This window comes from Scatophagus argus, chromosome 23, assembly GCF_020382885.2.
Source record: "Scatophagus argus isolate fScaArg1 chromosome 23, fScaArg1.pri, whole genome shotgun sequence".
Taxonomy (NCBI): domain Eukaryota; kingdom Metazoa; phylum Chordata; class Actinopteri; family Scatophagidae; genus Scatophagus; species Scatophagus argus.
In genome coordinates, this window is record NC_058515.1 from 11,081,327 (window position 1) to 11,096,903 (window position 15,577).

The 15,577-nt window shown below is 39.7% G+C and overlaps 3 protein-coding genes across 4 annotated transcripts; all 3 read right to left on the reverse strand.

The window, feature by feature from the left end:
* Positions 1–301: 301 nt before the first annotated feature.
* On the reverse strand, positions 302–2,918 carry cldn15a (claudin 15a). Its single transcript, XM_046381600.1, has 5 exons — positions 2,525–2,918; positions 1,977–2,141; positions 1,610–1,691; positions 1,412–1,519; positions 302–418 (listed from the first exon to the last, which is right to left on the reverse strand). Exons 1-5 carry the CDS (start codon positions 2,739–2,741, stop codon positions 322–324), a joined length of 669 nt encoding a protein of 222 aa, XP_046237556.1. The 5' UTR covers positions 2,742–2,918; the 3' UTR covers positions 302–321.
* A 4,412-nt stretch (positions 2,919–7,330) lies between these two features.
* Positions 7,331–9,904, reverse strand: fis1 (fission, mitochondrial 1). Its single transcript, XM_046381153.1, has 5 exons — positions 9,784–9,904; positions 9,141–9,273; positions 8,410–8,486; positions 8,169–8,274; positions 7,331–8,070 (listed from the first exon to the last, which is right to left on the reverse strand). Exons 1-5 carry the CDS (start codon positions 9,859–9,861, stop codon positions 7,967–7,969), a joined length of 498 nt encoding a protein of 165 aa, XP_046237109.1. The 5' UTR covers positions 9,862–9,904; the 3' UTR covers positions 7,331–7,966.
* A 47-nt stretch (positions 9,905–9,951) lies between these two features.
* On the reverse strand, positions 9,952–14,363 carry zgc:103586. 2 transcript variants are annotated; one of them, XM_046381152.1, is made up of 8 exons: positions 13,601–13,695; positions 13,250–13,300; positions 12,945–13,148; positions 11,911–12,852; positions 11,653–11,769; positions 10,983–11,094; positions 10,829–10,886; positions 9,952–10,182 (listed from the first exon to the last, which is right to left on the reverse strand). In XM_046381152.1, exons 4-8 carry the CDS (start codon positions 11,915–11,917, stop codon positions 10,069–10,071), a joined length of 408 nt encoding a protein of 135 aa, XP_046237108.1. In that variant the 5' UTR covers positions 11,918–12,852; positions 12,945–13,148; positions 13,250–13,300; positions 13,601–13,695; the 3' UTR covers positions 9,952–10,068. The 2 variants fall into 2 exon arrangements, with proteins under 2 accessions (XP_046237108.1, XP_046237107.1); XM_046381151.1 differs by lacking the exons at positions 9,952–10,182; positions 10,829–10,886; positions 10,983–11,094; positions 11,653–11,769 and adding an exon at positions 14,217–14,363 and having other exon boundaries at positions 11,945–12,852; positions 13,601–13,693.
* Positions 14,364–15,577: the final 1,214 nt, after the last annotated feature.

Genomic DNA, 15,577 nt, shown 5'->3' on the forward strand with positions numbered 1-15,577 from the left:
ACAAGGAAGCATAAATAGAATCATCACATTCGTACAGTATGTTTGCGCAGTGATAAGCAGCTTAGCTTTTTACAACTTTGACAACTTCGATGCTATCATTTCAGTGCTGTCATTTTTACAGATTTACACACTTCGTATTGTGATTATATATACAATATTTCCACCAGTGAACATCTGATGGACCACTTGCTTTTCCACATATGGACAAAAAGCTCCAACTGCAGTGTAAAAACTGAGCACGAGGACATGTTAAATGTGTCAGCAAAAAGCAAGTTGAGGAAAAAAGTTTAACTCTGCCACGCCCCCTTTTTCATATCCTGCTCAAACGTAAGCATTTCTTCCATAAGTACTAGCAGCCACGCTTCTGGTTGGTGCAACTCCAGAATACACGGTTCCCCTGGTTTGATAGGGCAAAGGGCTGCAACACAAGACGGTTAAACAAAAGCATTAGTCACAGAGGATGGGTGCTAAATCACTTTACGTCTGAAAAATCAACAATCCTGAGAAGATTTCATAGGCCTTCATCACAGAAGACACTCTGACTTGTCATAACGGAAAACAACAGGCGTTACAAGTAACATTAATGACTTGTGTCAGTGTGGCAGAATACGAGGACCTTAAAACTGAAGCAGCTAAACAGAATTTAACCGTGTTTAGTTTTCTTGTCTTCAGTGAAAATGATCCTATTCCATAATCAAATTATAAGAAGGCTTTGTGTTGTGAAAATTGATATGTGTTGTTTTAATCCCATGTGTGTACAAACACCAGGGACTTTTTAAAGTCATACCAGTAGGTGGCACCAAACTTCATTTTTAATATTGATCAGCTTTAACCAGTTTGAGGCCTGGTCAGGCTTTTGTCACTCCAAACACACCCGCAACCTGGTGCTTCTGTTTCATTTTCACCCCCCGTCTATGTGCACAATCAACAAGCAATCCCACAGGGTTAGTCGATCACCACCAACCAGTTACCCTTTAAAATAAAGCATTCAGTCTGTCAGAAACAAGAAGTTCACATGAAAATGTCCAATCAGAGCTACTATTATATACATCCCACATGAGAATTGACAAACGGGTTGCCGCGGGAAGGCACCAGAGATTTTCAGTGCTCTCGAAGTCCTCCACAGGAAAACATTTCACCATTCAGCAAAAATAAACAGTAAACCAAAATAGAAATACTTAAAAGAATCAATTTAATTTCTCTTGTCTAAACTCTGTTGGTACATTTATTTGTGCATGTTGCCTATTTCTTCTTTTTCTTCAACTGTATGTTGATTTTCTCCGGAGATTTAATCATCCTAACTTGATTCTAACTTAATCATTTTGATCATTTGTATCATTTGATATAGTAAAAGTATGCTTATTATATTTTGGCAGATGGAGAGGGACCAAACAGTCCCAACTGAACTCACAATTTTTCCTGTGTGCCAGCTTTGCAGGAGCAGGTGAGACAGGCTCCTCCGGCGATGGCGAGCACAGCGGAGCACCAGCCGATGTAAAGCCCTTCTCCGATTTCATACCTGCAACACACGGCAGAGTTTCAGTCGGCCAACACTCGTGTCAGACCTTCTTGTCAACCTTCTCCACTCCCACCACCACTAATATCTCACCTTATCCCAGGATAGAAAGGGTCGAAGAAATCCTGCGTGATGTTGAAGGCGTACCAGGATACTGCGACCATTGTGCACAGGCCTTTGATAGGAAAAAGGATCAATTGAGTGTTTTTTAATAACTGAGAAAGCAGATAGTTGCACATATAGGTCCAAAGTCTGGAAAATTAGGTGTAGAAATTTATTGATGATTGATCTGATTATGTAATATTCTTTTTCAGAGCTCTGATCAGGTTCTTTTATTGTTTTATAGGGTAATGCATTATGATGGCTTTACTGTCAGAAAGAACAGAACTTTTATTAACTTTGGACTCAATCTCAATGGTTTACCCTCCCTAAAATACACTTTTTTTTTCAATTTTGTTACCTTGAAGTATGAAAAAGACCCCACCAGTGCCAGCAATCCTCCCTTTGAGAACATAATTTTCCCCTCCAGCCTTCGAACACTTTAATCCTATCAGGGCCGCCACCAGTCCAAAGGTGCCCAACGCTATCGATGTGATCATCAAGGCACGAGACGCTTGGATGTAACCTGAGTGCAGTATTGAAAAAGACAAAAACAGCTGATGAATTCACTTTACTTTACTTTCACTTTTTACTTGTCATCTACCTTTAAAGGAGTCATGGGATTATGGCCTGTTTGCAAGATTTGATGTTGGCCTATAAACATGTATTGTTATGAACATTTGAAGTTCAACAGAGCAAAAGTTCAGTCTAAGGACCCATAAATCTGGAAACTGTCCATTCACAGACACTTTTGATGGCATCATCATTTTTTTCATGACAAAGCAATAGTGCTTCATGCAAGATAACTACTTTTTTACAATTTGAAATGACTTATTAAAAACTTGAACTGTGTTGTTAAAATGATTTGTCACAGTTAGATGACAGAGTTTTTCCTTTTGGTCAACATACCACTCAAAGCCAGCAGTGACGGGAACTCCCTGCAGTTATGAACCCCAGTTGAGTCTGTCGCACACGACATCCACAAGTTTTCATAGATGGTGGAGGTCGTGATGACACTCCCGTCGACGGTGGACGTCCTCCAGTAACGGTTCGGCAGGCACACCCCCACCATCACCCAACCCAGGAACCCCAGCACCAAAGCCACTACTTCCACAATTGGATCCATGACCCCTCCTTGGCCCAGCAGTCGACCAAAAGAATATCCAGATCTTTTTGTTTCAAATCAATGAATCTTAATGAAGAAAATCAGAGCATCTGATTTTGCCTAAAAGCAAGTTGGTGAGTTGGTGAGTTTCTGAGTGTGGTGTGTGTCTGGTCTGCCACTGTGAGATGTGTTCAGCTCAACAGAAAGGTATAATGATTTATATGACTCGCTTTCTCTCCTCCCCCTTTGGCTCACCTCACAGACACTCTATGTTCTTTTTTTTTTTTTCATTTTACACCCCTGAAACTGAACAGGTGTTTATCGGCTCACTTTCAGGGTCCAATGGTCATCTGTCTCACTTAATGACGCCGCACTGTGTATGTTTAGCAGACATATTCAATCACGTTTTTCCCTTCAAAATGCATCGGACTGCAAATAACCGATCACATTTGCTCTGCTTTGTGAACCGATTTTGACAAATCATTAAATTTGACGGTCAATTAAGCATAATTAGCTATTTATTAAAGGTTTGTAATTGTTTATTTGCAATGATATTTGTATCTTCATACCCCAAGTTTCATACTTAAGTGGCTTTATATTCACAAAGTACTTTATTAATAAAGCCAAATTACCCCTTGTTAGATTTATTGTTTGTATTTGAAAAACTCAAGGCCATCAGACATGAACTCACTATCACTAAGCATCACGCCCAGTTGTTTCTGCCATCTTGGAAAAGTACCAATATGTAACTGGTCTAATTTGAGGGCTGAAGTCACAGCGAGGAGCACAAGCACAAAGGACCAGAGTTAGTCAGTTCATCCTGTAGTCTCTGTGTTTGTGTGTCCTCATTAATAATCCTCCTGATAGCTGCTGGGTCAGCGTTACCAAATCCGGGGCACACAGTTCACACACTGATAATATTAAGATAAATCTTAACCTGGATTTCAGACAAATACCTCCAGAGGTGAGATTTGTGGAAGAGTGAAGAATGAGTTTCCAGAAACAGACACAATCCACCTGCAATAAACCTGATCTAAACATCGGTTTTCTGGAACAAGGACGTGTTTGCTAAGGCAGTTTAGTCAACAGTGACACAGAAATGGGTGTAAAAATTAATCAAAATCTATTTACAGCACTTTGAATGAGATGACAGCAATTATTGGAGACAATAAAGATAAGTCGTGGAGATTTTAAAGAAACTCACACATTGATTTATAAACTGCAAACAGTTTACTTACTCTTACTTAATACTCACTCACTTACCACACTACAGCACATGAACTATTAGCCCTCAGTACAGAGAGAGAGTGGAAATAAACTTCTTCTGGTAAAACAACCTGTTGATAAGTTATTAAGAGGCTGCTGTTGTTAGTGATTAAATAAACTGATTAGCTCAGGAATCACATCTTTTCATGATAACAGTGAAGGCTAATAACATGTGGCGCCCCCATGAGGTTGATATTTGTGGTTTTTAGTGTCTCAGCAATAAAATTTGTTACACACATGCACACTCACGTGAGGATGAATTTTAATAACTTTGCTGATCTCTTGACTTTTCATATCATGCCATCATCAGGCCCAAATCTAAACTTGCCCAGTGGTTTGGTTTGTGAACAAATAGCTGCCAAGTCAATGACATTCATCTCAGCTTTATAAAAGTGACATATTTTGTCATTGGAGGGAACTCACTCCAACGAAATTTGTTCTCTGCATTTAACCCACCCAAGTGACGTGCACACACACACAGCAAACCCGGGGCAGTGGGCGACCGCGTGCAGCGCCCGGCGAGCAGTGGGGGTTAGGTACCTTGCTCAAGGGTACCTCAGCCATGGACACCGGGACGGGGAATCGAACCAGCGATCCACCGGTTACGGGTCCGACACCCTAACCGCTGATTGAGTTTAGCGCTAATTTGCAAAGATGGTGAACATGATAAACATTATAACATCAGCATGAGAGCACCTGAACACTGAGATAAAAAGTGCCTTAAATTTACTTCATATTGGGAAAATGCACTTAAAAACAGAGTTCACAACAGGGAGAAATTCAAACTGCAGGTAAATCAACTCATTGGCCTGCCTCATCTCACTTCATCTCTACCTGAGCTCCTCTGGAAACTGGATCCTGCCCAGCCATAAATGTCACATTTTATGGCTGGGCTGTTTGCAGAGCAAGTTTTTACAGCTCGGCCAATCATCGGTCACTGCTGTGTTTGTGTTACTACATGCAAATGCCATAGGGGCTTTGTCTCAGAAAACAAAGTTTATATGAATTTTTTAAAAAAAAGTGACAAGCCTCCCAGGAAAGAAGCATGTACTTTCTAGGAATGACTCATTAAAGAGAGGTGCGATGAACATGTGATGTGGACAGACAAGACAGAAGACTGCACAGATAAGATAAATACAGTTTAAAAAGAGGTCTGTGTGTGCTGCTTCACTGAAAGAAATAAAATAGCCAGTGGTATTAGCAGTTTAAACAAAAACACTTTCATGGCCATTTTTAAGGGGTCAGTCAACCTCTTGGCTCAAGATATTTTAATGAAAATGGGCTCTGTACGCAACCACAAGTCTCCCACTTTATACGAGTCCCATTCGGTTTTTTTAACATGCAGTATAAATGTCTTCCTTTCATATGTATTTGAATATTTCTGCATACTGGAGTCTATGAACAGTCTTGGAATTGCACAAAGTGAGCATGTCTGTAAAGCTGAGACTCTTGCGTGATGATGTTGGTCCCCACAGTAACCGCTTCATCATGGTGAGACCGTTGTTTGGAAACATGACCTTGACTACACGTTTACCACGTTAACCATGTTGGATTAGTGTGTTAAGATGCTAACATTTGCTAATTAGCACTAAATACAAAGTGCAGCCGATAGGAATGTTAGCAGTTTTGCAGGTGTTTAGTGAAGGGATCACCAAAGTTATTATGATTCCTCGTGGGAGGAGGAACAAAAGTATGAGACATAAATTCTATGCAATCCATCCAGCAGTTGTTGAGGCAAAAGGCAACTTCTTGGTGGCACTATCAAACCCTACAAAATGTCACTTTTCCACTTCTGCAGTTGGCTCTTTTTGTCTACAGCTGTCATATGGCAAGAAGACAACCAAATTATTAAATGTGATCAATAGGATTTGAATCCAGAAATATGATTACAGTTACAGTTTTTGCTACCTATGCCTTTAGGCCTGTACTCTGCCAATAAAATCTGAGAGTATCATCAGGACAGTAAAAAGATAAAAGGGAAGTTAAAATTACACAATAACTGCACATAACATTGTGACAAAAATCAAATTTTATTGTCTGTCTCTGTGCCTGCAGTAACATAAAGTGACAATAAACTGCTGTTCAACTGGATTATACAGTAACTTCAGATTGCTGTGTGATGACATGTATACAGGGTGTGACTTGCACTACATGCACTACACCATGTTCTCAGAAAGATTCACTTTCTTCATGGCTTTACTCATTCATATCCCTCAGCTATGTGTTTAATCCAGTGCGGAATCAATGAACACTGGCCTTTGTAACTGAAACTTACTGAAGCTGATCTGAATTACTCTGGCTGTGACTAATCATTGATGTTTGAGTGTGCAAGTTTTTTATGCATGAGATGAGTCTGAAGAGTCCAACTTTGATTAGTTATTAAGCTCATATTGTTTGGATACGAGATCATTTTACCCACCCTGATGCCTGGTTTCTTTTCGTTTACCCACTCAATCATGTCTTTCACACCAAAGAAGATTATTGTTTTCACTGATCTGCCCCTGTAGAGTTTCGGTCCTGTCAGGTGAGTTAATGAATAACATCCCACGAGACTGATAACGCCGCAAGCCTTCCTGTCGTAAAACAGTGACTTGAATCGCCCACGGGGACATCAAGACGTGTGGACGATCAGTGCAAGTGAACTAGGCCACACATGATTTTGTGCAAACATGTACAGCCCAATGTTAGTGCCAAAAACTAACAACACATGGACTTGTACACAATGTTCATCAAACATCAATGAGCATTGTATACTGTATGTGTCATAATCTGATTAGTCAATACAGTGATAAGAACTGAGTTATAGACTAGACTTTGCTTCTAGTATTTGCTTCTAGCTTCTCTCTAAGTGTTTATATGAAAATGACTTTGATAAACGGTTGCCAGCTAATGTAAGTGAAGAATCAGCCTCTTGCCCCTTCATGACACTTAAAGACATAACACAAACTCTTAATGTTTAGATAACAGTCTTAATCCTCATGGGGAAATTAAAGATGGGTTGTTTGCATCAGAGTGTGGAGACCCACAACAACACATTTGTGATAAAGTCAACATCTGCACAGTCCTGAAATCAAAATCTCACCTGCCTTTTCTGAGCTCCAGAACTTTAGAAACGGTCCAAAGGTATAGAAAAATCAATACTTCTGACAACTTTATAATCAAAAGTCTGATTAAATTACACAAAGCTATCTTCCGCAATAACCATTTTATTTCATAGGACAAAAGCTTTATTTGTTGACCAAGACAATAAAGCTGCTGAAATTGTTGTACGTCCTCTCCTCTCAAAGATCCACCTGTGTGTACAATACCTGACAGCAATTTCCTGAGAACGGAACGAAAACCTCTCAATCCAAAATCATTTTATTTAACGACATGGAAAACACAACCCATTAAATGTAGTACAGGTTAAGTAGTTCATTTTACATGATAAGGTATTAATTTTTATTTCCAAGTTGTATTCAGAATAAATGAAAAGAAACATCACGTCCAAAATAACTGCAATAACTTGGCAGAGTCGGCGTCACCTCATCAGCAAACAAACCACTCAGCCGCTTTTGGCGTTACAAGCTACACCAATAACACTTTCCTCCACAATGGATTTACAGAACCTCAACTGAGCTTTCATAAACATATTTTTTATAGAAAGTAAATGTCAACTTAAGAAGTTTAGGCTGCAGTGCATACATAAAATTTAGATGCACCTCAACAATTTTAATTTATTTACAGAAATAATAAGAAAGTGCGATACTTTGAGTGTGAATAGACAAGTAATGTCACGGTGAATCTCAACCCTGTTAATACATGACAACAGGTTATTCACTGGCATTATTCAAACCCTTTAATGTGCTGCAGTTCCTCAGCAACTTCAAATCAAAATGTTACATCCTTCAGGCTTTTTCCACAAACTTTTAACTTTTTATTCAGGGGAAGGATTAGTGCGTCAGTCCAGCAAAATGAGGACATGTGGTCCAGTGTCCAGGTTAGGATTTAGCAGCTCCCTTTGACACAGCCAAGCCGATAAGGCCAGCCAAACCAGCCACTCCAAGGCCGATTCCCCCGACAATGGCCATGCCAACCAAGCCATCTGGACAACAACAGGTGAGAGTCAGCATTCTGGATTTATTCAGTCTAACAACAGGTTTGAGTAAATGACAAAGTCTGTTACGAGAGTTTGGTTCTTACCTTTCTTCAAAGCCTTGTCAATGAGTTTCTCCAGCTCCAGAGCCTGCTTGTTCCCCGGTTCGTTCCTTAGAAGAGTTCGGACGTACTTCAGGGCTCTCTCATATTCCTAGAGGAAAGGGGAAGTGCTCTCAGATGTGTGCAAATGTAAGGGTGGCATTAAAAATCGGGAAAATGCTACAATTTTAATGTAAGTGAATTGCACTCAGCTAGAAAAGTCTACAGACTCAACAATGACACTCACTTTGAGCCTGTAGTTGGCCACTCCAAGGTAGAACAAGAAGTCCCGAGAGTCGTCTTTGGAAGCTTTCTGAACGAGCTCTACAAGAAAAAACGAAATTATTTAAATTGTTCACTTGTAAAAAAAAAAACAAGCTAATATGTCATCATTTTGCAGTAGGGCTAAACAATCAATCAAAGTATTATTGACACTGCAATATGATCAAGTGACACAATTGTCTGATTAAGTGAAAGCACAGCCAAATCACATCATCACTATTTTCTTTCTTTCTTTTTTTTCCCAAAAATCAGGTTTATATTGTGGAGAGCATGACACTATCTGAGTAGTATTAACAGTGATATTAGATATTAGATATTAGATTAGATATCTGGACCCTGAAATACCAGTAGGCAAAAAACAGCATCTCAGTATCAACAGGTAACCAGGTGGAGCTGAAACAACTTCCCAATTTTGTGATTGGCTGATCAGCAGAAACAATTCTGAAAACTGATTAACTATCTGGTTCACTTCTTTAAGTGAGAATGTCAAATACTTGCTGAACTTCATTAATTCCCTCGTGAAAGTGAACTGAATAACTTGAGGTTCTGACTGTTGGTCGGACAAAACAAGACACTTGAAATTGTCACCTTTGGCTCCGGGGAGACATGGTTTTCACACTTTATATTACAGTGAATGAACTGATTTACTTTTCTGTGTTTAAAATATTAAAAATATTTTTTTCTTGATGAACTCACCTTCTAAGAGCACAATTCCCTTCTTGATATCCACTGTGTATTTACTCCTGATCAGACACCAAGCATATTCAAACTTTGTTTCTTTGGAGACAGCTCCCTTCGCCAGCTCGCTGTTGTATTTCTTCTCAAATTTCTGTCAAAACAAGACAGAAGCCGTCCGACTGTACGTATCTTACTTAAATTTGTGTGACATTAAATTAAACCACCTGTACAGGAGGGGAGTGGGACAGACACACCGTGTTGTGCGGACATTACGCTTCGCCTTTTGAGTCTCTTTTGGCACATGTAGCAATTACGATGTAATGTTTTTTTGAGTTAACAGGAGCCAAAGTAACTTAAAAGTCCACCTCCTGCTATAGCATTAACATACACACAAGTACATATAATTCCCAAATCGATAATACCACGACTTACGTAATTCCGTTATCGGAAATTGCGATGACGAGACCAGTTTTTGATCCCAAACATCATTAGCATTTTGCTAGCTACGTGACGCGACAAAGATTACTCCGACAGGCCGTTATTTACCCAAGTTTCAGCGCTTACCGGGTAAACACACGCTGTAAGGACATCAGTGAGTCTCGATCTTTTGTCACCGTGTATGTTTTAGCAACGACAGAGGTTTAATAATTTGAAAACTTACTAGAAGGTCTTCGGGAGCCACCACATCACTCACAACAGCCTCCATGTTTCCGGAAACTGATTTCGGACCCGCCCACATAATCACGTGACATAGACGTTTGAGACGTCATCTTTAGAGCTCTCTAGTAAAGTCTTTGCTTATAATAATAACAACAATAACAATAAGACGTTTTTAGGGTAAAATGTGCTTTATTGTTTACCTTTTTAGCAGTGTTGCCAGATACATTGTAGCTAAACAGTACTAAAGCAGTAAGCGGTGATGTCTAAAGATGCTGCTGAGGCTTCATCAGTTCTTTTCGAGGTGAGCTGAGGAAAAGGCCAGAGGCAACAGTTCAGCGAGGCTGGTTTCTTTGTAAGATCCATCCGGCTTGGTCAAGTATACAGTCCAGTCTGACCCAAACTGGTGAGAAAAAGTAATGTACAGTAGTAAAGGACAAAAAATATGCACATGCAAAAACAGCCAGAAAGTGTCAGTTTTTAATATTGACGGACTGCATTACACAGAATACATATGTTAAGCTATGTTGTACCAAACAAGCACTTCATGTGATCTGACACCACAAAGTTATGTGTTGTTTGGTCTTGATTATAACCTAAAAAGGGCGCTTCAAATGGCGAAGAAAGTATAGGTAAAAGGTTTTATTGTGACTGAAAAACAAAAAGACAAAGAAATCCTCTTTCTCAAGTCTAATTTACTGAACAGCTGCTTTACTGTAAGAGGAAGCTACAACAATTTACTGTGCTGGGTAATTATTATCATCAATGTTTAACGGGCTGCAATATACAGTGGCTTTCACTGCACACACACCCAGTGTTTACTGCAGTACCCAGATATTGGTCTGACAGGGCAGAGTTAGTGTTCCTGGATTATACACTGCAAAATATAATAATTTATAATATAAATTAGAATATTTCAACCTGTTTCAAATACAGTTCAACTTAACCTTATTTTGTTTTAGAAAGTTAGGTTTCGATGGCGCAGTTACAGACACAATACTGCACTTTCATAACGGCTATTTGAACTGGTCATAAAAGAGATGTCTCACCTCCATAAGAACCTGTCGACATGCTCCACACGGCCCGACGAAGCGCTCTTTGATATCACTACACAGAGCAGAGGCAGAGAGGACGCATGCATGAGAACACGTGCTACATGACACTCTTACTGCGCCAGTAATGTCAGTGTACTGAGAGAGTCACCACGTCACGGCAATGGCGGTGAACTGCCTGTGTCCTTCCACCACGGCCCTCTGGATGGCTGTCCGCTCAGCACACACTGTCAGACCATAGGAGGCGTTCTCCACATTACAGCCTGGAAACACACAGACACTGTCTTTTTAAAGACTCACAGAACTCATTTTATACATTTTACTGTCAGAGTTATTACATTATTCTTTCTCTCTCACTTCATGAGTGTCTTTGTAGTATCTGTTTTGAATGTTATTTGTTTTAAAAGTTTGTCTGAAATACCAAAAGTAAAAATATAATCATTATAGGCTTCAGAGAGGCACCTCTAAATGTTATGTTGTTATATATTAATGCATTATCACTGATACACTTGTATATATATACTATTCTATATATAGTACTTTCCAACACTACCTTCCGGCTGTTATTGGTTAGTGTACTTCAGTGCTGGAGAACTTTTACACATCTTTTAATTACGTAACAATATCAAAAACAAAGGTTAAAGAAACTCCATTAACGGTCCTGCATTCAAGGTCTTACCAGCAGCAAAATATACTTTGAGTTGTTAAATTTATGTATTTTTGGATTATAATCTTTAGCTGTACATGTAGTGGACTAAAAGGCAACGTTTAATTAAACAGAAGTCTGAAATAGCATCAGATTAAGTAGGCTGGTTTATTACCTGTAATTATAGCGCCATCTGCTGTCATTATGGCAGCACCGACAGGGAACCGGCTGTATGGACAGTATGCCATGTCCCGGGCCTGCAGGCACTTTGAAACGAGCTCTTTAACCGTGTCTGTGCATAACAGAAACCAGCAGGATTTAACGGAGCAGGGATAGTTAGCATTTAGGATGAGCCAAAACACACGTGAAATGTCCTGGTAAAGATTTGTAACAAAGAAACTGCTACATGTGTGACCCAGAGAGGTGAACTTGCCTGTCATTGTAGGAGAAGCCTGTTCGCTCTTTTCTGGCGGGCAGTTGTGAACTATGTCGCCCTTTACAGCTTGGATTAAAACAATTGTTAATTGAGCCTAGCGGGTCTGCCGACAGCAGCAGAGGCGGCGGGGGTTCATGACAGCTGCACGCGCACTATTTACCTTAATGTTATTGGCTGGCCGAATTGAGCGTCATCGACCGCTGTGGGACGGGATTGTCACGACCAGATGGGACCTAACTTTTTGCCACATGTCTCTCGCGAGAAAAAGGGGACGTGGACCTAACGGTAACGAACAAGAAAAAGGACTTCAACCAGAACACCTCGTCTAAACCTCATTGGTGGGCTGCTGAATGACGTCATATGTTGTTAATCCAACCATGGCAACAAAACTAAGTTCTGTTCACGATGTTGTCACATTTTACACGGAAACTTTATTTAAAATAAAAAAAAAGAAGAAAAATTCCAGTAAAAACATATACCACATAATCATAAATAAACATAAAGTTTTACTGCAACAATTAGTGCCTAATGATTGAGTCAAGCAATTGGCAAATTAACTGATAGTGTAAAAGATGGTTAGTTAAACACACACACACATGCACGCACGCACACACACGCACAAATCTGAATCTGACTCATGAGAAGCTGTAGAAGCTGAAGATGTATAGAAATGATGATAAAATCACTGCTAGTCAGTGTCGACCTGTGATGCACTCATGCCTCAAACATTCCTGTAAAAGTCTCTGTTTGCCTGTGCAGGACTCAACAGCACACAACACAGCAGCCCTTTGCAGAGTTTGGCCAGGCAGACGCAAATCGCAAAAGTCTCCCACACTGCATTCCAGAAAGCAAACGTGTACAGGGTCTTATCACAGTAAAGCCCATCAGCTGCTGTGGGATCATAGTTGGGCTGATAGACTGAGAAGACCCACACATCACCTGTGGAGAAAAAAAAGAAAACATTTAGTCTTAATCTATCATGGGAAAAAAATTTAATTTAGTTCTTCCAGATATGGCATCTGCACCCTTACCTGCCAGGATCCATATGTGGATAAATACACATATTAAACACATCAGACAGGCTCTGAAACCTTTGGGGTGTTGCTGTGACCGAGTGCCATTGCTTTCACAGGGGAAAGACACAAACGGCACCATTAGCAGGGTCAGCAAAGCCAGACCTAACAGGTAGTTGGGGATATTTGGCTGTTGAGGGCAGTCGTTGAAATAAACGACACCTGTGGACACATGGTGGCGAGAGCATTGTGCGGTTACAGAACAGCCGAGTGTCTTTGAAAGACAATAAAACGTCATAATATGGAAGAAAGAGCGTACTGACCAAAGGTGACTCGCGCCAGGATGAGAGCAGTCTGTACTAATGTGGCCGAAACTAGAAGGGTAAGATTTATTTAGATTATTTAGAAAAAAAAAAGATCCACTGACATATTTGTGGTTTTACAAAACAAATCTAACTCTAAAAATATTGTTTCAAAGGTCGAGAACTGTTCGTAGAATATCATAGAAGAAGCTAAAAATAAACTGCTGCATTGCAACATATTTTGAATATTTTCTTGGCCTCAGTCCAATTCGCCAACAGCTACAGCCACCAAAATGACTTAGAAGGCAGGGCTTGTCCTATTAGATTAAGTAAGTGTTTTTAAGGTGGCGTCTGAGTCTTCATTATACTCACCTGTTATTTTGGGGGGTCCGGGTGGTGGAGAGTCCAACTGAAATCTCCATAGGGCACCCACAGTTATTGTCACTGGGCGGCCTGTAGGTGGGGCTAAAGAGCAAACAGATAAAGTCTATTACTCAGTCATTAGGCTGAACACAATCCTCGCAAGAAGAGCAAGGTGTAAGATAAAAGTAAAGATAGTGAATTAACGTGGGAGGAGAGAATGTCTTGATTACACTGGAGAGGACATAAATACCATTGCTGTTGTAAATGCAACATTAACATCACCTTCATTCATCATTATTTTCTGAATGTTTTCAATCCAAAAGTGAAACTGAGATGGACACCATGTGGAATGCGATCAGAAAGACTTTCCACAACTCTGCACGGCTAAAGACCCTTTCAGATTCAGATACACGCACGGTGCACATATTACAATATTTGTGTACGAATTAAACCAAATTAAACCAAATTACCGAACAAAATCACTGACTTTGACTTCACTCCTTGAGACATCAGTGTGCTCATTCTGTAACAGTAGGCTTTGCTCACATTCACCACAGATCACCTAAAACATGCGACACAGGAGTATTCAAAACATTTTTACATAATTATACGAGAACACACTTGCCTGCCATTGGAGCTGAAAAAGCTTCTTCTTCGTCTGAGCTCTTGGTCAGATGACCCAACTGGTGGAGGAGACACCCTGGGGATTTCTGCCAGGTGATTTTTTCATACCGTGGCCAACACTAAACAGGAAGAGCCTGTTATAATGTGCTATGTCATACAAAGTAAACAAAGAAAGTAAAAGTAAACCTACCTACTTCAATGATTTTTTTTTATTGACTAAATGTACTGAGTCACCAAAGCTGAGAACATTCAGGTGAATTAAATGAAACATAATCAGAATCAGAATAATAAAGTCATACTGCTGGATGTAAACTCCTTCACACTCCGCACTCAAAAAAATCTGCACAGTAAAGACCAATGACCAGCTAAAACATACAATATTACGAGTTAGAACATTATCTCATTTATTCATGTTGTTGGACTCACTGCTAGATCTCCACACTCTCGTTTTCACTGTTAAAATCCCAAAAGTTCAAGTATGAAAGGCTCAAAGCGCGTTTGATGTATCTTGCATTCACTCTGCAGGACTTGCCGGATGTTTATCTTTAAATGAATGAATATGAATATGAATTTTCTGACCCAAAGGATACGCATGAGCGGAAGATGACAAGTTCAACAACTGTAGACATGTCCTCAGTACTCCTGATGACTGTAACAGGACTGCAGACTGCACATGGCATCAAACCAACCAGTTCTTCTTTACTGAAAGACTTCCTGAGTTCATTTGTGGTCATTTGATTATTTATTTAGTAACATGCAGCACATAAGCACACCTGAAATATTAAAGGTGACCTATCAAAACAAGATTTCGTCCACAGTAAGGCACTCCTTTATGCTTTGACGTTGCAAAGAAACAGATAAATTTCCAATTAATCAAATTTCTAGTACTTCTCTGCTGAACAGTGAATTTGAGGCCTTCTGATGGTTTGTGGTTTGGGACAGCTGCCTACTTTGTTTGGTTTACTTTGGCGCTTTTCATTTTGTGTATGAGCATGACATGTTTTCATTATCACAGCGTGACTGCAATAATATTACTGTCACAATTTGACAAATACACTGTGTATTGTCAACTGTGTATAACGTGTGTTATACCAGCAGTTGTACTAAATTTGGTACATAATATTTGGATGAAGCATGTGTATTTGTTAACACAGAAGTTGTGTGATTTTATCAAGTTACTTCTGTGTTTTATTTTTGTCACTCAGTTCTGTTGCAGTTCCTTTTGCTGTATTCTAAGTTCATTTAAGGTTTTTTGACGCCTTCGGTGTATTTAATCATCACTTTCGCTTTGCCTTGTCTCATTATTTGGATAAGAAAGAAGCCCACATTCTTGAAATCGAGAAATTTGATTCCTGTGTCTCG